Source organism: Acomys minous (genome assembly GCF_964271855.1).
Source record: "Acomys minous genome assembly, chromosome: 5".
NCBI lineage: Eukaryota > Metazoa > Chordata > Mammalia > Rodentia > Muridae > Acomys > Acomys minous.
This window is the reverse complement of record NC_140494.1, coordinates 16,268,384-16,292,692: the sequence shown is the minus strand read 5'-3', so window position 1 is coordinate 16,292,692 and position 24,309 is coordinate 16,268,384. Positions and strand designations below refer to the sequence as shown.

Here is a 24,309-nt window from a genome sequence, read left to right as displayed (position 1 = left end):
AGGGAAAGTAGAATGGTTCCCACTAAAGTCTGAAGAAGAAAGTGCCCTGAACTGGATGTTTCAAATATTTAAGATGATACATATTATTTTATAGATATTTTTGTCATAATAAATAAAAAGCTAATGTCTTTAAATTTAATTTAAAGTAGAATCAAGTTGACAGTGCCACCTAACTCCCTACCAGAAACAAGTAAAATAAACAAATAAATAACAACATCAAAAAAAATCCCAGCAAAACCAAAAGAGATCCAAGAATAGATGTGCTACCTGCAGTCTAATGCTTGGGAAGCTGAGGTGGGAAGGTCTGGAGTATTATGTTAGTGAGAGCTACACAGTCAGATCACCTCAAAAACAAACAAGCAAGCAAATAAATAACTGTACACACTTAGAGGAGAAGAAAAAAATTCACCTGTCATAATGATTTCCAAAGATTTTGAAATATGCTTGCTCATAGTGAAACAGTTTATTCTATAACACATGCAAACACTTCCTATGAAGGACTCATCTAGAGTGACTCAATAGCAAACTACATCAATTAAAAGACAATTAATTGTGTCTCAATTTATATATTATATATATTATTTTTTATTTTTTTATTAATTTATTCATATTACATCTCGGTTGTTAGGAGACCTTCCCCTGTTTCCTCCCATTCTTTTTTTGAGACACTATATTACTATGTAGCCCTGGCTGGCCTAGAATTTGTTATGTAGACCAGGCTGACCATGAACACATTGAAATCCAACTGCTTCAAGGTGCACACCACCATATCTGGCTTATGCTCTTTTTTTTTTTTTCAAGAAAAAAAACCTTAAAATATGTTGAGGGAAATAAAAGTTATTTAATTTAATCACACAGATTTTAAAAGTAATGAAGTGGAACTGGATAAGAAAAGTTTATGTTAATATTTTGGCAAAACACACAAAGAAAGAATGATTCTGCCTGGAAGATAATAGTAAATAAAAAGCTAAAACTGAAGAAATTACAGCTCAAAGATAAAAGTAGATGAACAATGAGAGAGAGGGAGAGAGAGAGAGAGAAAGAGAGAGAGAGAGAAAGAGAGAGAGAGAGAGAGAGAGAGAGAGAGAGAGAGAGAGAGATATGAAGGACAGTTAGGAAGGTCCTACAGACATGGGCTGAAATTAATGCTATGGGCAATAAGCAGTATTTGGAGAGATTAGGGGATGAAGCCTTCAGAAGGAACGGACGATGCACCTGCATACTAGAACTCTCAAGAATTTTTAAGTACACAATAATAAAGAGACATTGAGTCAGCTCATGGCAAAAATGCAGAATACTTTAAACAATGACCTTGTAAGAGTTTAGCTCCCAAACAAACAGAATACAAAGTTCTTTAAGGAAAAGACAGCTGGTTTTAGCTGGTTTATCAGTAACAGTGCATGATTGTTGAAAACGAAAGATCACTGAAGGGCTTGGGAAGTTAACTTGCAACTAGTCTCTATTGAAAATGTGTAAGGAGCCTATCACATTATCCATACACAATAACAGAATAAGGGTATTTCAGACAAATAAAAGCTAAACATTATAACACAGATATTTGCCAAAGCAGAGATGGGTATAATCAAGATGTGTCGCAGATAGGTACAACATTTTCAAAGAAGAAGTGTGATTATTATTCAAGAAGAGGAAGAATTATATTATGAATCTTGTCTATCTAAGACAATTCATCTAAAGGCTTATGATTAGAATTGGCAATGCTGTTACATGTTACATTGTTATGTATTTGTGTATTAGCAGTAGCCAAGCATGTGACATGTAACAAATATGTAACATTGTTACATGCTTGTGTATTAGCAGTAGCCAAGCATCTGTTTATATGGTCAAGTCTCTAATATGACATGTAATGAGGGGAGTGGCACACTCTAAAAACATATGTCAAAAAAAATAAAATAAAAAAATTAAAACACATGTCTGTATTTTAACCCTTGGGATCTCTAAAAATGACCTTACTAGAGAAAAGAATTATAGAATTAAGGATCGTCACACAAACTCATTCTATGACATGAGTGGGTCCTAAGTTCCACATCAAATGTCCTATAGATGAAAGAGAAGACAGATATAAACCCAAGGCTGCGGGAAGCAGAGGCAGAAGCTAGCTCTGCAGCCACAGCTGAGGAACACCAACACCTGCCCGACAAAGGAGCCAGCGAGGATTCTCCCTATAGCTCTGAGGTCCCACACTCTGGCTAACACTTTGCAGACTTCCACCTTCAGATCCATTAGAGAATAGATTTCTGTTGTTTTGAGTTGCTGGGTGTGTTGTAATTGTTAGAGCAATCATAAATACCAATATGCCGTAATGGAAATACTATATTTACCATTATTTCAATAGTTTCGGTTTCCAAAATTCAGGTGTTGCAAACCAGAAACAGGTGGCAGGAACACAAGTACCCATATTTTTGGTTCCCTTTCAAGGTGAAACCACTTGTTTTCTCTTGTACTTATATTTGTAGATGCGTTTATGGCCCCCAATTGTTGGAAATACTGAACAAGCAGATTGGCATGGGCATGATATCGTAAGACAAATAAATGGGGCTGAGGAAGATGAAGGAAGTACCTTTATAAAACGTCTCGGGTGGAATGTGACGCACAAAAGGAATAAACTACAGCACTGATTTTGTTGTATGTTCATTACTTCATAAGTACTGCCTTCCAGGAACTTTGGGTCTAACTCGGTGGAGGAGTTGTGATAATTGTATGTGTGGGGCCCTATGTTCAATGTTCTCTGGGAAAGATTATCTTTCAGGTGGCCCCTGCAGTTCCCTATGTGACTACTATGTCATTGCTCTAATCGACGGTGATTTTCCCATCTGATAACCCCTCAACTGTACAGTCCTCTACAGGAGTTTGTACGGTGACCCACTTACCTGTCGAGGTGGGACATGACTGTTTTGGAGATGTCTGCGCCTGCTTCTTGCAATATACGGATGATCTGAAATGGGGCACCTGGGTTCCGTCCAGGATGGATGATGACAGGACAGCCAAGCTGGGCCTGGGCGTGAGCTGTAGCCTGAAGTACCTTCCTCTCACTGTCAGTCAAAGGCCAGGAGCAGCCGATTTCTCCAATAACTCCACACTTGATACTGGTTCCATCAGCTCCATGGAGAATTTCACTAATAAGGACCCCTGTAAGCTAAGGAAAAAGGAAAATGAGCCTATTTTATAGATTGTAAAATATGTCTAAATAAACTCATACTACACAGAGGTGTTTATTCAGGAATGTACTCTTTGAAAATATGCTCAGAGCCGGCCACGGAGAATGGAGCCTCATAACCATAAAGACCTGGGTTTCATCCCCAGAACTCACAGGAGAATGTTGGGTGTGGTGCTATGTATTTGTGACCTAGCGCTGGGGAGACTGAGATAGCTGGATCCCAGGGGTGCACTGGCCAGCTGGTCTGGCATAATATGACCAGTCACCTCCAGGCTAATGAGAGGCCTGTTTCAAAGGACATGGACACTTTTCCTAAGGGTGACACCTGAGGATATCCTACAGCTGCCACATATGTCTCCTGCCAGGCACTTATATTAACACCACACACACACACACACACACACACACACACACACACACACACACACATACCCACATATGCGCGTGTGCACAGACACATGCACACACACAACTCAACATTCACTTCGTGAATATTGACTAATGAACAGAGCATTTTTTCTGACTGGACTGGAAGTTCAACAAGTTATTTTAAGTATCTTATTGAGACAATTTGAGAAACGCATATCTTAAAGATGTTGTAGGGACAAAGAGAAGGAAGTGTATTTGGATTGGGAAAAAAAGGATCTATATTTTAATCCGGGAACAGCACCTACGGCTGCCACTGGATGCACCTATGGATGTCAACTGTATCAAGTAATTATTTTTTTCCTTTATTCATTCAGCCTAATAAATTCACAATGCACATAGTATAACATTACTTGGTTCTTATGTACAGTAACATTTCAGCATGGCTTGACATATAACCCTTATCATTAGCTCAGCCTTCGATGAATATAAATGTATATGTATTTAAAAGCATATGAAAATTTAAAACAAATCATTTTAAATACTAACCAAGAGCTTACCTGACATTCTGTACCTGTAAAATTTGCAAAATATGTAGGAATGCATACCATATGTAAACGTGTGTAAATTGACACACACGTTTAACAAGGGAACATGCACGCATGCAGCAGAGCCCTGCCGCATCTTTCTCAGTGTCCTTGCAAACTTTGCTTCCTTCTGCCCATTCTTACTTAATGTTATGGACTTCCTCCCTCCCCCTCCTGGCTTGTAATAAGAGAAGAAGCTGTATGTGCAAACTGGCCAAGTCTCTGCCTGCCAAGTCTCACCCTACTGTGAATTTTCATTGCTGGTTATTATAAAACCCAAGGGGAAAGCTGAAGCAGCTTATGATGGGAAAACGATGTTTACAAATGGACTGAAGCAGAACCACTGAGCTCTGACAGGATTCGCACAAACTAAGCGTTAACACAAGAGAATTGTCAATGACCAGTGTGTTGCGAGCTCCTTCCTCAACACTTGAAAGATATGGGAGCTCACTAATCTGGGTCCCATTTGGTAGCTGTCTTTGTGAGCTAGCTTTCTTTCTCCCTCCCTCCCTCCCTCCCTCCGTCCCTCCCTCCCTCCCTCCCTCTCTCCCTCCATCCCTTCCCTCTCTCCCTTCCCTGCCCCTGTGTCCAGCTACTTCTGAACCAACCACATTTTAAGTTGTCCTGAATTTGTATACAACAAAGAATGGCACAAGCAGTGCTTTTTACCTGCTCCACTGACATGGTCCTGGTCACTGTAGAGTGAGTTGCGTCAACATAAAACCCAGCTCCAGCTATGATGTGGACTCCCGTCTGCTCTGCCAGCCACTTCAGTGTGTGCACATCCCTGCTGAGCCCAGTGGTGGTGTTCTCCACCACGGCTCCTCCACCATTAGCCTTGAAATACAACAGTTCTTCCTTTATGGCTTCCACCTCCTGATTCAGCTGAAGGTTTTCTCGATGAGAATAAGGATTCTGGTGAATCCAAAACAAATTTTTCATCACAAAAGGTCCCTTGGAGGTAGCTTCATGGCATGGAGGAGGTGGGTAGTAAAAACTGTCAAAGGTCATTGTCAAATGCTCGTGGGTCAGCGTGCGTCCCAGTTTGCTTGGCTCTACAAGGCCCAAAACAGTTTGGACTTTTCCACTTAAAGAAGACATCCCTGAGAGTGTCACACGGATTTGCTCTAAGGAGGAAAAGGGAAGATGAAATTAGAAAATTTAACACAAACACACATTCTGTCTGTAGAGGGTGGGGGTTGTGAATATGACCGTCTGGAGAATCAATGAAACTGGAGATAAGGCCTCATTCATCATCTGCCCCAAGCGAGATGCATGGATAAGATGTCCCCAGTCACTTCCATCGCGCTCCTCTGATGCATCAATTCCAACTTTATTTATTGGAAAAATTTCCTTATATTCAGCTCACGTTTACATTTCACTTGTATTTTCGTCTCAGTTAGAGCCATGCTTTTAGGATACTTCAACAAAAATCATTTAAAAATCCGTCTTCATAATTGACAACTTCCATTTAAGCCAGTCATGTATTAATATTATCTCATCACTTCTCACCCGAATAAAATACACAGAGGCCTCTACTCATGGGGCTACAGACTTGCTACTCTAATGAACGAACTTGTGCTGAAGGCTTGCTGTGCGTCAGAAGCATAAGATAAGATCTCTAGCCTCCATGGCTTCGTAGGGGATGGCCCCCAAAATAACTGGGGGAAGAAGAAATAAGTAACTATGTTTATTAACGTCAAAAATGAGAAGAAAGAAGCCCTTTCACTTTGAAGGGTTTATTGTACAGTACACAGAAAGTGACACTTCAATACATAAAAGCAAGACTTCTTTCTTATAATAAGGGTGAGTATAATGCTATCTGTGATGGCTAATGTCAATGTGATGCAACCTAGCATCACTTGTGAGGGCGCATCTACACTGGGTTAGTCTGTGGGTGTGTCTCTAGGGAATTATCTTAATTGCATTAATTATATTAACCCTGAACATTATGGGTGGCAATGGCCATTCCCTGGGCAGGCTATCCTGAACTTTATCAGAGTGGAGACACTGAGCTGAGCACCATGTTTATGAGCCATCGCTGCTTATGAGTTCCTTTCTCTTTGCTCTTAACTGTGAGTGCCATGTGACCTGCTGTCTCGGCTCCTGCCTCTGTGACTCCTCTGCAACAGATGGACTGTCACCTGGATTTGGAGCTAAAATGAACTTCTCCTCCATAAGTTGCCTGGTGTCGGGGTGTTTTATCACCGCAACAGGAATGAACCTAGAACACTGTGGAAGCCGAAAGCAGCTGCTGTCGCTAAAAAGAGCAAAGACCCTTTTATCCCAGGCAGAGCTTCCTTTCAGACATAGAATAAGTATCTGCCCAAGTTTATCCACAGTGACAGCAAGAACTCAGTTCAAGCACTTCTGTGCCCAGTGTACACCCCTGACAGAAGGGACCGAACGAGGAAGAAGGTGACACTGAAGTGGGTGAGGGGATACCCCGTAGCTGACACACTGCAGCATTGCCAGCAGTGAGGCTCCACCCAGAGGACCAGACAGACATGCTCTCGGGACTAGACAGACTGAGAGTCATCAAGTATCTTTTAAAGCTTTCAAAGTGTTTTTCTGTAACACACATTCTAAAAGTATCTTTCCTCGTATCTTTGGAAGCCTTCTGTGTTGGGATAATGCACAAGTTTGAGCCTGTGCATGTGGAGGTCAGAGGTCAACCTCAGGTCTCATCCCACTGAGGCCACTCACCATGTTTGTTGTTGTTGTTGTTTGTTTTTTTTGTTGTTGTTCTATTTTGTTGTTGTTTGAGACAGAGTCTCTCCCTGTCCTGGAGCTTACAGAGAAGGCGACCTAGCAAACTTCAGGGCTCTATGCACGTAGTCCTGACTATGGGATTACTAGTACCTGCTAACATACCTGGCTATTTTCTGTGTGTTCTGGGGATGGAACTCAGGTTCTCACACCTTTAAGGGAAGCACTTTACCAACTGAAGCATCTTCTCACCCTGTTCGATGATTATCTGAGCATCTGGCTTCTCATAAGTGAATTAGAGAGTATACATTGCATAGGAACCAAACTGGGCAGGAATTAAGACAAATGCGACTCAATACTGTACATAAGGATACTGGTAAAACTGGCACACAGTCTATAAGCAACAAAGAGTAGAATTATTTTTCTCTTTGACTGGAGCACTTATTTTTGCAGAAGAAAAGCTGTGGATCTTGATAAGGGAGGGGGGTCAAACTGGGAGTAGTTTGGGGAGGGCAAACCATAATCAGAATATACTGTATTAAAAAGTCATTTTCAACAACAGAAAAAAAAATAAACTGTAGAAAAAGAATTGCTTTGGACAGAAAAAAAAAAGATGTAATAGGTACAGTACAGATGTTGAAAACAGAATCAGAGGTCAGGGGAAAGTTTACAAATTATAGGTCAATTTTTATGCAGCCACTTCAATGATGTTGAGCTTGGATGTTTGGGATAATTTGCTGACAGTCATAAAGTGAGTGATTTACACTTTTCACAGACAACTTCAGGGTTGTGACCAATGTGGCTGTTGAGTTGCATTTGACAGTGTTCTTGTGTGAGCCATGCTTCCGACATTAGGCTGTACACGTGGAGGCCACAAGGAACAAAATGCTTTCTGCTCAGAGGCTCGCCATACAGTTGCCAGTCCCCGCACAGGAAGCACTTTGATGATCTCACCGTTCAGAAGAAAGGAGGCGCACTGAAGGATATGGTTATAGACCGGAACTTACTGGTCCAAGCTTTATTCATCGTTACTAAAAATAGACAGTGTGTAGTTACATCCTTGGCTGATTTGATCACAGCACCATTGATAATACATTCAACCTTCCACATGGGTTAACCCACATGGGTTGCTTCCTTCTGCCTTGACAGCATTACAGATGTATTCTGGAGAGTCATGGAGGGGGGCAGAAATTAGAACAAATTAATAAAACACTACCACGTCTACTAGAAAGGTACCAAACTGTATGCTTAATTGATGTGTATTTGAAAGAGCAACATGGTATGTTTCAAGTTTACAAGCTGTGAGTCTTTGTAAAAAAAAAAAGTTGTTTAAGAAATGTCATCCCCTCTGGGAAGCTCCCCTACTGCTCTCTCACAGAGCTGGCTGGTTCTTCTGTGATCACATACAGTGTAACACACACAGAGGACACGAGGCAAGATTGAGGAACAAAACGCAGGCAGCACTGCTTTAAGCGAGAATGCATTTTTGAATGGAGCAAGACACAGCTCTAGAATTCGCGGTGTGGCTAGTGAGCCCTCTTCTGCCTGTGTTCTGTCTGGACATCACTCTCAGTACACAGGCAACGGGATCTCATGTTCCTCCTTCATAAGGATGAGCACGTGCCGAGCCAGGAGTGACCAGCAAAGGGTGAGAGTGGCGGTGCACATATGTGCAGAGGGGAAATGACCACTAGCACAAAAAGAGGCTTCTAGCATTTTCCAGAGCTCTCCACAGAAAGTTCAGCATTATGCCCAACCTGCATTAAAAAGGGATATCTGGCACTATAAACACATTTGACAAAAGCTTTGTTCCATGTCCATTGTGAAATCTGAGCCCCATATGAAAGGACAGTCTGCAATTATTACAATAGCTCAGCCAGAACCAACAGCCTATGGTAGTTAATCCTCAGCTTGGAGATCTGGAATTATGGAAGGGACAGGCTTCCAGGCCTGTGTCTGAAGGATCTCCTAGATTAGGTACAGTGAGGTGAGACCAAGCCCAAACATAGGCAGAAACATTCCATGGGCCAGGGTACCACAGAGAAGAAACCAGCACCCATCTCTCTCTGCTTCTCCACTGTGGATGCAGTGACCAGTCCGGGAGCATCTGCCTTGATGCACGGTTTCACTCTAACCCCAAACAAATCCTTCCTTTTTCAGATTGCTTTTGCCATGTTCTTTGCCAGAGCAACAAGGCAAATGTTTAATTAATACACAACCATTCTAAACCCCTTTAAAAATTTTTGTTTTTGTTTTCTGAGACCAGGTCTCACTCTGTAGCCTATGCTAGCTTGAACTCATGGTGATCCTCCTACCTCAGACTCCCAAGCCCCAGAAACACAGGCGTGAGTTACTAAGTCTGACAACCCCTGTAGTCTGGTAGGGCCTAGAATAAAAAGAGAACATTGAATTAAAAAAAAAAAAAGCAGGAGAGAGCAAGAGAATGGGACAATACTGCTGTGGGACACAGCTGAAAACTGGAGACAGCAAGTGGGATTTGATTCCTTATGAATATATGCATACATAAGCTTTTATAAGATATGTAAATAATTGCTTGATGACTGAAGATCTGGTGGGGAAGAAGTCTGGATATAACTTTGGTTTATATTCAGTTTCACTGGGGTTTTGACAGTTATTTTCGTCTGGCCATTATGACAGAACAGCGTTCTGTCTACCGAACTTGAGGATCCTTTCCAGTAACTCTGATGGCTAATTTATCAACTTAATTGGACAGCGATGTACGTAGGATATTGGTAAATCACACACCTGGGTGTATCTGTGAAAACGTTTTCAGTGATAACTAGATCACAACGGCTCTGACCCAGTGGACAGATAAAGGCCAGAGGGGTTCATAAACTCCTTGGGGGGAGTTGGTAGGGGTGGGGCCAACATGGAAGAAACAGCTACCTGCTCTTAGAGGCCATAGCTTATCCTGTCCCCTTCCCACAGCTTTCTCTCTGCTTCCCGCCCCCAGTGAGAATAGCAGCCCTCTCCAGCACATTCTCCCTCAGCCACAGTGGTCAGCAGTACCTTGGAGCCAAATCAACAGTGCCATGGACTACATGGATCGAGCCCTCTGAAACAATGAGTCAAAACAAATGCTTCCCTTTCCTGGTGGTTTCTGCCATGTTTTGCCACATCAGTGAGAAAAGTAACTGACGCAGTTGCCTTCACATTTCAGAGGAGAGAGGACCTCTAAGTCTGGATGTTCTGTAACCTGCAAGTGGGAACTCCTAAACACACAGCCCCTGCTGGCTGAAGGCATCACGCATTGCCCTGTTTCTGACACCAGGGTGCTAGCCCCTAGGGCTGACTGAAGCCATTAGCACGTCAGCTCAGATACAACGCTCAAATTGGCAAACTGACTTTTTTACTGAAATGATTTAAAATTCCCTACCCTGACTTCCCCTACAAGAGCAAAAGGTCTAATGCCTTTTATGAAACCCTTTGCTGAATTTCACCCATTTTTTATCTGTGAATAAACCCTTACTGATGAGGGAGAAGAGATGGAGCCAAGGCCACGTCCCTGCAGAGACCTGTAGGCTATTGCTATAGAGCAGAAAAAAAAAATCAGATGGTGGCTTGGTCTGAAATCACACCAGTTGAGATGGCAAAAAAGCAAAAGAGCAGATGGAATTTTTTTAAACTGGACTTTCTGGTACTAAAAAAATACCCTGCAAATAAATGGCCCAAATATATCAACATTTCTATTTTTTATGTGTTACATCACACAGTACAGCAGTACTCTATAAACACCACACTTAAAGCTGACATCTGATCTGCGATAAAAATATTTTAACAACTATATAATATGTTTTAAAGCCTGTTTGAATAATTCCATCATGTACAGGTTCAGATCTGTGACATATCTTCTCTCAAACAGCATGGAGCAGGCTGCTGGACAGTGATGCCCTCCGGAGTCCGTCTTGCACACAACTTCCGCCTCCTCTCTAGCCCGTGTATTTATGCTGAATTACAGAAAGATCTAGCAGGGCATGGTGACACAAGGTTGCCATCTCAACTACACAAGAGGCTGAGGCAAGAGGATCCTAAGTTCAAGGCCTGTCTGGGCTGCAGTGTGAGTTCAAGGCCAACTTAGTGACTGTGACTTTGTCTCAAAGGAACAATCAAACAGAGCTAGAGCGCTAGCTCAATGGTCGAGCACTTGCTTAACCTGCCGGAGGAGGAGGCCAGGGTATTGTTTCCTCCCACAGGAAGTGGGAGAGGGAGGAAGGGAGGTAAAGAGATGCTATCAAACATGCAAGTATATAAGCGGAAGCCAGTCTATTCTTCAAACTGTGAGATAAATTAAAAAAAAAAAGTGGCTTAGAGAACAAATGAACAGCTCATATGTAATAGCTGGAGGAAAATGGTTTTACTCACAAGCTCGTTTTTTGTTTTCTTTAGGCTTAAACATGTTGACAGACAATGTAGAAATATTATGAAAGCCAGAAACCATATCAGCTTGAGTGGCTGGGGATGTGGCTTCGAGCTTAATTGACTCTACGTCCACCCCAGGGGCCACCTGGTCAACTCTTCATATCACATGCTGTGCACGTGTTGATTTTGTTACTGCCTTGCTGGTTTTGTTAGCTTGCTGTTTAGTGGAACAGTTAAAACCATACTCTTGTTATGAAGAAAACAAGACGGAAAGGAGAGAAGTGGCAGGGGAGTCAATGGAAAAGGAGAGAAGGGAGGGGAAGAAAATGGTTTCATTTGACCTTAGGTCAAAAGGAAACATGCCTTGTGCCAGTGATGTCCTACAGTTGGGGAGTGGAACAGTCTATCAGAGCACTGCCGGGCAGTCTCATCTTAACGTCCTTTCTTTCAGAGAAAGGCTTCAACCTGGGTGCTGGAAGAGTATGTGGGGAAGATGTTTTGGTTTCAATACTAACAACAGCCCTGACTGCAAAAGATGCACCAGACAGTCCAGTTACAACGCCATTCTTGTTGTGGTGCATGCTTCATACTGCGAGCTGGGGTTTCAGTTCAGTAATACGATGTTTGCATTCTTAGCAAGCAGAAAGCCATAAGGCTCTGGTACAATTCCCTAGCTAGCATGCGTGCGTGCACTCGTGCGCACACACACACACACACACACACACACACACACACACACACACACACACGAATGAAAGAAAAAACAAGAAGGAAGGAAGGAAAGAAAGAAAGGAAAAAGAAAGAAGAAAATCTCGGTTGAGAATTTAGCCGTCAGCTTGTCAGGAAGTGCCTTCCGCAGCTCCAGAAGCCGCAATACCATTGAGTAAATTTTAATGATGGTTCTGAACTGTACTCAGTCACTAAAGAACTTAAGTGGTTATATATAACTCTTGGGAAACCACAAATTAGTTTCTGAAATGTGTAAAATATCTGCATTTCTCACTTTTTTGTTCTTTCTTCTTTTGTTTTACAAGACAGGATCCTAGTAGCCCAGGCTATGGCGCCTAGGCTGGTCTTGAACTCATGGAGATCTTCCTGTCTCAGTAACCCAAGTGCTAGGACACACCCATCCCCCAGCATCTTCACACAATTTTTCTTAGAAATCTATTCTTGAAGGAGACGAAGGAAGCTGGAAGAACAGCAAGTTTCAGAGTCTATAGTTCTTGGCTGTTCCACTAACTAAAGGCGTCACTTTGGGCAAGTGTCATGCCTGCCCTGAATCTGTTTCCCAACTGTGAAAGATGAACTCCCAATACAGCCCAAGCTTCAGGCTCTCTTCTTTAAGGGGAAGACGTTAAAATATATGTATTTACACACACACAGATACACACACACACAGACACACAGACACACACACAGACACACACAGAGACATACACACACACACACACACACACGGGGGGGGGGGGAAGGGAGGGAGAGAGAGAGAGAGAGAGAGAGAGAGAGAGAGAGAGAGAGAGAGAGAGAGATGGATTTCCACTTGGGACCCTTCAACATTTAAGAGATCTTCAGGAGCCTGGGTCCTGGCTATGACATTGCTTCCCTGTGTGTTTGAGGAAAACCTAAAAGCTTTTCATGAGTTAGTTTCCTCACTTGAAAACTCATTCTCCTGAACAGCCGCACATAAGATAAAAAAGGAAAGGACAAGCAGGAGAACACCCCAAAGCACTATTTAAATAACAAAGCACCATCTAAGTGTTTGGGATTATTACGAACTTTGAATTATTTCCCAAATAGTTCCTTAGTATCCACAGCCAAATGGACCTGAACTTGTTCTTTTTAAAAACTAACAATAGGGGGTTGAAGTTTATGAATCAAACCAAGGCTCTAATTTGCTTATAAATGAATTCCTGCACTTGAGACCCAGGATTGTTAAAAGTAGATTGACGATTGCGATTGACATCAGAGCTCATTAGGTTTTTGGAAATGCCCACCAAAGTGACTGCAGCCGCAGGAGGTCCTCATTAGCTATGGGGAACGGCAAATAGAAACGCCTTTAAAAAATGAATGTGCATACTACTGTTAGTCTCCACAGATGGCCTTCAGTGAGCATGCCTCCTGACCGCACCCCCTAGCCATCTTGGCATGGTCTGTGATTCACTCACTCTAACCAAAACAATATGGTGGAAGTGATGGACTGACGGAATGGCAGTCTGAGACCAGACTCTTGGGAAGCAGTCGCTTCTCTGTGTTTTGGGGAAACCGATTATCTTGTAAGAAGCCCGTGTATGTCTGCACATGAGGGAGAGGTCCTGAGAATACGTGGAGAGAGGAGGCTCCCAGCCATCCCACCCCTGTAAGCTCAGCCCTGCGGAGGTACCAGACAGTTGCATGACCAACTTCAATGCTTGTGTTCCACAAAGATGCCAGATGGCTGCAAGCCCAGCTCCAGGTGACCCAGTAGGGCATGGTAAACTTAGAATGTTGTGTGGGGGGTTATACAATGGCAATTGTATGAAGGCTCTGCCCTAAGGCAGTGCTGTAGGCAGAACCATGAAGCCTTCCTCTGGCTAAATTGATATACTGGAGTCCTCATCACTAGTGGCAGTGTTATGACATGGTGAGCTCTGAAGAAGCCATGTGGTTATGAAAGCAGGCTGCTCTGGGATGAGACTGGTTTCTTTATAGATCTCAGAGTTTCCTTGTTCCTAATACCATGTAAAGACATTGCAAGACGCCTTTTATGGTCCATGAAGAAGATAAAAATCTGCAAGGGCTGTGTCTTAGTCGTTAGGCCTTTAGAACTGTGAGGTATCATGTGAGATTGATTCCATGTCTATCATGTAAGACACAAAGCCTGTGTTAATTTGTCCTGGTACACCAAATGGATGGAGACAGGTAGCATGTTATTCTGCAAGAGAGAACACACGTGGACAGCAATGCTAAATAAGTCATTTAAAATAAAAAATTTAAGCAAGCTAGGCATGGTGCCATATATCCAGAATTCTTGTTCTGGGGAGACTGAGGCCAGCCTGGGCTACACAGCGACAACTTGTCATAGAAAACAAAACAAGTCAACAGAGGGCTTGAAAAAAAGGTTTTAAATTTGAAGACTGAAACTGTGAGGCAAATTAAGTCATAATTATAAACTAGTCCTAGTTACAATGAAGATTAGTTGAGTGTCGCATGTTAAAGAAGGTTTTTCTGATAAATGTATGTCATACTAAATTCTTAACTTACACATCTGATTCATGAAAAAGGTTAACTTTATAAAGTTTTGCTTGTGTCATGTCAAATTTGAAGTATTGTAACTGGGCATAGTAAAAAGCAAAATGGGGGCGTGGAAAGAAATCTCAGCAGTTAAAATCACTTGTTATTCTTGCACAGAACCTGGGTTCAGTTCTTAGCACTGGTGTGATGGTTCATGGCTACCCATCGTAACTCCAGTTCCAGGGGATCTGATGCCCTTTTCTGACCTCCTTGTGCACCAGTCACACATGCAATGCATAAACATTCATGCAGGCAAAACACCCTTACACATAGAACATTTTTAAATAAAAAAAGCATAAAATATACACATCGATGCAGTGCCATACAACATTTTGATACAAGTATTTATTGTATACTATTTAAATCAGGTTAAACATTTGATCATTTCTTTATGGTGAAACCATTAAGATCCCTTTCATGCAAGCTTTGTGAGATACACATCAGACCACTGCTGCCTTAAGTGCCCTACTGTGCGAATGGTGCAGGACAGCTTCTGTCTCCTCACTGCAGCCTAGCCCCTGACCCCCACCCCATGATTTGTGTTTCTTGTCCCTCTCCTCCCCTGCAGTCTTCTCAGCCTCTGGTGACCACCTCCTAATGCCAGCTTCCATGAGATGAACTATCTTGCATGTTCCATAGTGTAAGATCTTGTGGTATTCGCCTTTGTTCTTGGCCCTAATATAACGATTCCTCCTCTGTTGCCATGACGGGCAGGAACTGGCTCCTTTCAGTGTCTCGGTTGTGCTCCTTTAGGTTTGGGTACCTGAGTTTCACTGTATGTCCACACGCATACGTGTATGTATGACTTTTCAACACCCATTAATCATTTGGGTTGTTTCTATTTTGTGTTTCTTGCAGACAGTGCTGCCACAAACATGGGGCAGCCAACGTGTCTTTGGCATCTTGATTTCAACTCCCATGGAATTCTTACCTACCAGTAAGATGATTGCTAACTCTAGTTGTGGGTTTATTCGTGCGGTTTCCATCACAGCTGACTCGTTTCCATGTCCTACAATAGTAAACAAGAGTCCCCTTTCCTTCCCATCCTTGTGGGCTCTGGTTTTGTCATTTTGATAATGGGTATTAATTGGAGAGAGGTAGTATTTTATTATAATTCATTTGCATTTCCCTGGTGATTACTGGCGTGAAGACAGCTTTCTGTGTATCTGTTGGCAATTTGCACATCACGTTTTGAGAAGCACGTGTTGAGATCTATCACTCCCTTTCAATCAAAATGTTTAAATGCTCAGTTTTTTATACATTCTGGGCACCAACCCCTATCAGATACACAGTCTGCAAGTCCTTCCTCCTATTTTGAAAGTTTTCCTTTCATTATGCTGATGGTCTCTTCTGCTATGATAAAAGCTTTTTAGCTGGATGCCATCTCACTTGTGAGACTCTGCTTTAGCTCTGTGCTTTTGGAATGTAATTAAAAAAAACAAATGCTCTCCTGTCTCAGTGTCCTGAACACAGGACTCTTCTGTGTTTTCTTACAGAAATTTCAGGTCTTAGGTTTAGAGTTGCTTTTTGGACATGGTGGGTGGTGGAGGAGAGAGATCTAGTCTGATTGCTCTATATTTGAGTGTCTGACTTTCACGCCACCATTTGTTGAAGACTGGGCTTTCTTCCCCAATGCGCATTCTTAGCAGCCTTGTTGAAGATCAGCTGGCTGCAGATGCACAGGTTCACTGCCAGGCAGCCTCTCTAACCCACCACACTGATCTCTGCAGCTGCTGTTACACAAGCATGTGCCGCTGTAACCACTATAGTCCTGCACTGTATTCAGCCTCCTGTAATGCCTCCTACTTTGTCTTTTTTGCACAGGGTTGTTTTCGTTTTTGTTCTTTTTTTCAGAGTTGCTCCCCCCACCCAGCCACTTTTTTTTTTTTTTTTTTTTTTAGCTCTATGTAGGAAGCTATGGATATTTTGAAAGGGAATACACTGACTGGACTGACTGCTTTAGGTAGTATGGACATATAAAAGTATTGTTATAGTTTTTTAAAAGACATGCTATATTAAAAACAACTTTGAAGGGGGGGTATAGCATAGTGCAAACCCCCTCTCTTAATAGCTGCCCAAGTGCCCCATTGAGAGATAAGTAGGGCATTGACTTGGGCTTGGTGTCACCAGATAAGACTCCAAAACACTGTAGGAGAGAAGGTCATGTGGTCTCAGTTCACTGTGACTATTTCTAAAGAATAAAGTACAAACAGGTGAGATGACTCAGTAAAGAGAAGGCACTTGTTGCCAAGCTACGTGGCCTGAGCTGATCCCTGGGACCCAGGAGGCAGAATAGAGAGCAGATCTCTAAAGCTTGTCCTCTGTCCTGCACCTGTGCATTGATGTACGTACATACTGCAAATCAGTAAAATGTACTGCTTACCATATGCAGTCATTTGAAGGCCTTAACTTACACCTGCAGCAGCAGCACCAAGTGACTATTGGGGTTTTTTTTAATGGATAGAAATCTTGTTCCAGGAGTCAGGGAAAGGCTTTACATTTCAATGACAACTTAGTCCTTAAAAGTTGGGAGAAGTGGTGACATTGTAAGGTTCCTTCCAAAAAGTCCCCTTGGATGCCAGTTAGAGCGAAGCTGCCATTTCACAGAGTACATTATAAAAATAAGCACCACTGCAATGAAGGTAGAAATGCATGCCACAGCCCATCTTTTTGTAGTAATACTACAGAAGTAAAGCTTCCTCAGCTTTAAAGAAAAACACTTTGGGAATATTATCCACAGTCTGAAACATGTTACTTTGATGTTAGGAATCCGTTTTAAGGAGAACTTTAGGCACAGGTGAAAAATATCGATATACATTTCGATTTCATTATGTCATTATCCAGAACAGCACCAAGTTTTGGGGGCTGGACAAGAGTTTAGAGCATGTGTGGTTCTTGTAGGAGACCCTGGTTCAGTTCCCAGCACCAGCATATGGAGACTCACAATAGCTTGTAACTTCTAGCTCTCTTCAGGCCTCCCAAGTCACTGAGTGAACACTATACACAGGCACATACACACATTAAATACATATTTTTAAAGCAACAAACATAACTTAGAAGAGAGTTGTAATATATACTATGGAGCCATGCATAACTGGTGAAAAGTATTTGAAGAATATTTTTCCATATCTGTATGTGTGTGTGCACGTGTGTGTGGGCATAAGTGTATGAGTGTACATGCACAAGATAAATATGCAAGTACATGTGGAGGCTCAAAGCTGGGGTCAGGAATCATTCCCCATTACTTTGCTACTTTATTTACTAAGATAAGGCCTCTCATTCAAACCCAGAGCTCACCGATACAGCCAGTCCACTAGTGAACTCCCTCCATTTCTGCATTAAGAGCCTGGGATGACTGGTGGGCTGCAATGCCCAGCCAGTATTTACACAGGTTTTGGAGATGTGATCTCTGGTCCTCATGTGTGTACAGTCAGCATTCTAACCACAGAGCCATCTCCACAGCTCACATTTTCAAAGACTATTCAACGACTTAGAACAATGCTCATATTGCAATATATTAAAAAGCAAAACAACTATACTAAGTATGACAAGTATATATATTTGCATGAGAGTTTAAACTTAGACATATTGAAATATGGTATTCATTGTAGGCTGGTATAATATGCAAAGATAGTTCATATTTTTCTCATTACAACAATATTTTACCTAGCTTTTTAGTGTTTAGTTTTTTAATATTTATAATCAGCAAACGGAAATAAAATTGAAAAAAAGATCAACACTTAAAATCACATGTAAAAATCAAGCAGTTTGAATGTCCCAATGGAAGCACCAAAGGCAGAAAAGATTAGTGACCTCAAGAGCTGTTCTTCCCTGATGATTGCTCTTGTCTCTTATGCAATATGTCAGACCAAACCTCTCTTTCCAGTAGCTGTGGTTCAGTCTGATTATATCCTCTGTTTTCATTGAATATTCAGTAGGCTGGCCTTGGAGTCACCTTGACATCAAAGTATAGGACTCTGGGTGGAAATTCTGTAGCCTGACCACAAATTTGGAAAAGATTCAATGCCTTGAGTAATCTATCTTTCCTTCCTTCCTTCCTTCCTTCCTTTCTTCCTTCCTTTCTTCTTTCCTTTCTTCCTAGGACAAATAAGTTTACAAATCTATTTGTTGGTTATACAGACTAGTTCTACCTTGTTACACACACACTTTAATCAAGTTCTGTCTCAAGCATGGACCGCCATCATTTTTCTGAAGATATATTTTAATCACCATAGCTCTTTTTTTCCCCTTATATCACCATCAGTTCAGTCAAGAGCCAAGATTCCACTTGAATCCACTCCTGTGTGATGCTAAGAGTAGAAATGGGGGCTGTCAATGAAACAGTTTTAAAGAAAATTGTTAGAAAAGAGCAAGTGTAAGTGAAAAAGAGAAACCAAGGAAAAGAAATTTCAAAATAAGACACACTATGTAATGAGAACCACAGAGAGCAGCCTTTCCCAAGGATGGTGACTGGTAGGTCAACAGAAAAGCAACACACACACACACACACACACACACACACACACACACACACACACACACACACACACATATATTTGCTACAGATCTCATAAAATTTATCTAGCATCTATTATGTGAAATACTTGATACAGAGTTGAAGATTTGACAAAATGCAGGGGGAAGCCTACCCTCCCTCAGAGGCTGAGACAACAGTAGTATCTTATTCATTTTCTATGCCATATTTACATATGGAGTTCCTTCCATATGCCCAGTGCCCACAAACTCATCACCTCTCTTGTCTTAAACTTTTTCTAATGCTTCTGGGTTGATGTGACATGAGGAAACTGAAGCCAAAAAGACTTAAGAAATCTGCTAAAGGGCAGGCAAGCTGAAGCAGGGCATATTTTTGAAGAATGCCAGTATTAATTATGAGCAGCAGCTCACAGAGAGTTTGCTCTGGTTAATCAGTGGAGGTTAGCCTATGATGAACACAAGAGCAGCCATATACTTGGTCACTTACTTGGGACATGATATTTCCTTTCCAAACAGTTCACATGTGTACATTCTCTTACATAGTGCATCTACAAATGCATAGGTAACTGTCTTCAATTCATGCTTTCCTCCTAATCCTGCTGTCACCATCCCAGTGGGAGTGGTCATCTCACGTCATACATACAATAAGGTAAGAGCATATAATGGCTTTGCCGTCTTTGTAACCCATCTTGCCAAGCTTTCTGGAATGCAGACGCAAGCTGGTCTCTGTCTGAGTCTTCCTAACCTTAAAAATATGTCTTTTAAAATAGGCTTACCTCTACCCTGCCTTCCCCTTCATACACCTCTCTCTCTCTCTCTCTCTCTCTCTCTCTCTCTCTCTTTCTCTCCCCCTCCCTCCCTCCCTCTCGGTGTGTGTGTGTGTGCACGTGCTGTATGAGTGCAATTCTTGCAGAGCCTAGAAGAGGACACCAGAAAGCTTAGAGTTAGAGACAGTTGTGACGCTTAATATGGGTGCTGGAAATTGAACTCTAGTTCTCTTCAAGAACAGGAAGTGCTCCTAACCACTGATCTATCTCTCCAGATCCCAAATATATCTTAACCTGTAGTTTGACAGTTTCCCAAGATCACCCCATCCCCCCACCTATGCTCTGCTCACCAATCCTAATCTCCTTAAACTGCCTGCTCCTCTCTTCACTGCACAAATTCTCACCAGGGTCAAGGTTTTACTGAATGGGTGTCTTCCTCTTTTGAGTCAGTTTGTAAACTCAACCCGCTCATATCCTTAACCTTTCCTGGCTATCCTGCCTGGCCTTTAGGGACAGAGGTTGGGCATCATTTCTAATCAAAAGCTTCTCTTGATATTTTTTAGTATTGATCAAACAATATGAGCATCAGGCCAATTTTAGGTACTTGGGTAGCACCTTGACCATGTACTTCTGTTTTGTTTCTGTATTAAACTCTGACCCCTGCAGGTAAGTCTATATCTCATTTATCCCCAGCTCTCTTCAGTGTCTAGCACACAGGAGCAATTTTTATCTATAAAGTTTTGTTATAACTAAGCTGTGGGCTATAAATGACTTACACAGAGAAAACATAACGAAGAAAAGAAATTTTTGTAAAGCAAAAATAAGAAAAATTATAAATAGACATAGACTTAGGATCAGAAAAGCATATTTTAAGTTGATTGTGATGGCTTGTGTTTGTAGTCCTAACACTTGGGACAGTGAGGCAAGAGGATTGTCTTCAGTTTGAGGCCAGCCTTGCCACCTGAGCTGTAGCTATACTTGAGACCCTATCACAAAACTAAACAGGACAAAACAAAACAAAAACACCAATTAAGCAAAAACTCCATGGACATTAAAAATGGTTAGTAGGAGTTGGGGTTTTAGCTCAGTGGTAGAGCGCTTGCCTAGTAAGCACAAGGCCCTGGTTTTGGTCCTCAGCTCTGGAAAAAAAAAAGGTTAGTAAAAGGTTATGATTTTTCCTGGAATGAGTATTTTATATAATTATGACAATAAAGAATTCTCAGGTAACAGATTCTTTTGGTTGAGAATTACATCATAATGTCAAAAATTATTTAAAAGCATGGAAAATGTTTTCGTTCAGTTTCTGGATGACAGATTTTAAAACCATGTTTGTTTCTTCAATTTGCCTGTATCTTCACACTCTAGGCTCTTGGAAGGCAGTGAACACATCTTTCTAGCTCATTCTTCTGAGCCCCACACAATACTATATAGGGATACATGACTTTCGTACACTTAAAAATAACACTAAGTGACTTCATCTTGATTCCCAACCAAGTTAGTGGGAGCCAACTGTAAGCCAGAAAAGCAGACAGCCCAAGTAAAGCAACAGTGGTGGGGCCTGGCCATAACTTTTGGGCTTATGCTTTCTGTGTGCATACGGGTGGGGGTGGGGATGTGCACAGGTTGATGCGGCTGACCTTCCTCCACCTTAGCCCTTGAGTTAGAGTCTCTTCCTGACGCTGAGGTTTACTGTTAAACCACACTGGCTGTCCAGTAAGCTGTGGGTGGATGGAGGTCTGTCTATCTCTACAACCCTGGGACTGTGAATACCTGTGCTACCATGCCTGGCTGTTTTATGTGGGTGTTTGGGTTTGAACTTGGGACCTTGTGTTTGCATGGCAAGCACTTTTCTGACCGATACATTTCCAAAATGTCCCCAGAGTCATTTTTTTTTAATGTATTGAGCCTAGACCATCCACACTTGTATCTTTTTAAGCCAGTTTAATTTTGAAAGTCTTCTTCGAATCAGATTCAATTGCACATCTGTGCATTAAAAGATACTCCCTACCAACTCTTCCTACATCCTTTAATTTGAAGATGAGATTTAAAAGGCTTGAGATTTGCTACTCAGTTTAGCTAATTTAGAGTTTAATAAGGAACCAGTGCCAGCTACATGGTTTTAGATAGTCAGGCTGAGCTTGTTTGGTATAAAAAGAAAACAAGAGTATAGTTATAGATTTTAAAAAGTCTAAGAGACACAGTGTAGAATACTAGAGAGTGTGCGAGCCTCCTTCTGGCCCTTGTCCTCGTGACTTGGTAGTGTGGCTGCTTCCTAACTGGACAACTGTGTGACAAACATCATGGCAAACTTGATGAAAGGAAGAGAGTGAGACTTGAAACTAGCCTTACTTTGATAACTGCTAGAAGTCCATTCCTGCTTTCAGAGCTGCAGACACCGGTGCTGAGCTATAACTGTGATTGATAACCAATAGATACTCAATAAGCAAAGAACTGATATTTAGTCCTGTATTTTCCATCCTTAAGTTCCATTCCAATAAAAAGCATTTTAGGCACATGCTTTCTTTATACTGTATAGTCTCTGTAGACTTATCACCAGCCTTTGCTATAATTTATAACAGATACCTTGACACCTAAGTTCAGAGCATCTAGTAAGACAACATGAGGAAGCCAAGATTTCCAGGCACTAACAATTTTTACCTGAATACATTTGAACTCAATGGAACAGATGTGTGCTGAGGCTCCCCAGTGACGAGTGAAATTATTAAGGAGAATGAAGATGAAAATGAAGATGAGTATTGCCACTAGGAAGCTGCAGAACCTAGACCACAGTGCTATCACATGGTGAACACCAATGAAGTGTTAGTTGATTGTTTATATCAACAGTACATTCATGAAATGATGCAGTATAGTGATGTCACTAAGGAAGGGCAAGGCAAATTTCCTGTTGGGTGGACATACTTAGGCAACAGTTACCAACATGAGAGGCAGCAAGGAGGCTTCCTGGAGTCAGAGAGGGAACATGGCATGAGCAGGAAAAGGCATATTATGACTTGCAAGCAGCCGGGAAGGCTCAAGCATGGGCTGCATGACTGCTTCATGGTGAAAAGCAACAGTATGTGGCCGTGGCCCAAAGATGAGCCCTGTATTAGAGCGGGAATCACATGGGCAGTACAGGGCGTGGGCTGATACTGGAGAGAGGCAGGCAGGAGTGACAATGGAAACTAAAGCATTTGCCTTCAATCTCAGGGACAACATTTAAGGGTACATGCCAGCGTGAACAGGCACCCTCTTCTTTTTCCTGTAATATGGAAAAGTGTTAAAATGATTATCATATGAGAACAAACTGCTAAGTCTTAAGCGCTGACTCAACCTAGCATTCCGTGGATAGTTAACTGATCTCTGAAACATGGTACTTAGTGATGGCAAAAGTTAAACCACTCAGAATGGCCAGAAGGCTCCCAGTAATTAAACTCTGAACTCTGAAAACCCAGCCATTACTATAGCATTGTGTGGATGAATGTATTTTTGTAAAACTGTATATTATAGCCACAGCTTTCTATATAGCTAGTTTTGTTGCCTTCAAGAGATGACTGAGCACCAAGAGAGTTATATCCAACAATAATTTCAGGTGTTTCCCTGAAGAGCTTAAGACACTCTGCATACTTTAATTAAGTCGTCTAATGTCCAGGGCAAGAAGGCAAGGGACGAAGGTGAGTCACCGAAAAGTGCCCAACAGTGGAAGACTAGACCACAGAATGTGCTTTGAGATGAGAAGAGCCACTCATTAGTGCTTCCATTTCAGCAAAGGCGAAATGGAGTTCTTCTTCTGACAGGGACGAAAAGCTACAGCCCATTTTCACTGAAGGCAGAACACACTGCTGCGGGCTCTGGAATGATCCTCTGGGAGACCTTCAAAAATAGTATCACAACCATGACCTGTGAGGTTTGTCTTTTGAGAGTCAACCAACACTTATTAATAAAGACGCAAAATGTATGCCCAAGAAAATATACATCATTTTGCTCTTGGAAAAGAAACATGGGACATGACACCCAACCTGTGGTATGTGGCCTATAGCTCTGACTAACTGCTTATGGGAAGTGTCTTACGTATCCCCTTTTCATTATGACAAAATGCCAGTCAGAAAGAATTACAGGAGCGGAGATTTCATTTCACCTCCTGATTTCAGAGGTCTCCCTCCATGGCTGCTTGGTCCTGTGTGCTTAGGTACAACATCATGGTGGCAGAATCACATGGCAAAGAGTGTTCCTCACCACATTGTATTGAAGGGGGTGGGAGCATGGAGGAGGCAGGGCGAACTGTAACTTCAGGTTACTTCTTCCCACTATGTTTCACTGCCTACATTTCACCACCACGCATTAGTACCCTTACAGTATGAATCCAACAAGGGATGAATCCACTGGCTATGCCAAAGCCGGTAAGATGGACCACCTCCCAAAAGGCCTGCACGACACTCCCAGCAAGCAGTGTGCTCTACCCATTACTTCTACAATCCTTAATCCAGTCAAGTCGTCAACCAAGACAAACAAACAAACCGAAAAACAGAAAGAAAAGATAAATGCTATTATTTAGTGAACACAC

At 42.0% G+C, this 24,309-nt stretch overlaps 1 protein-coding gene across 3 annotated transcripts in view; it reads right to left on the bottom strand.

Annotated features, from left to right (window-relative positions):
* Positions 1–24,309, bottom strand: part of PTER (phosphotriesterase related) — a 61,362-nt gene that overhangs the window by 19,993 nt on the left and 17,060 nt on the right. For 2 of the 3 annotated variants that reach the window (XM_084782998.1, XM_084782997.1), the window contains exons 2-3: positions 4,798–5,255; positions 2,889–3,154 (exon numbers count right to left, since the gene is read on the bottom strand). In XM_084782998.1, the coding sequence (XP_084639124.1) occupies positions 2,889–3,154; positions 4,798–5,229 (698 nt within the window). In that variant the 5' untranslated portion in view covers positions 5,230–5,255. Of the gene's footprint in view, positions 1–2,888; positions 3,155–4,797; positions 5,256–7,002; positions 7,125–24,309 lie in introns of those variants that run through there. The other variant, XM_084782999.1, reaches the window with a different exon arrangement.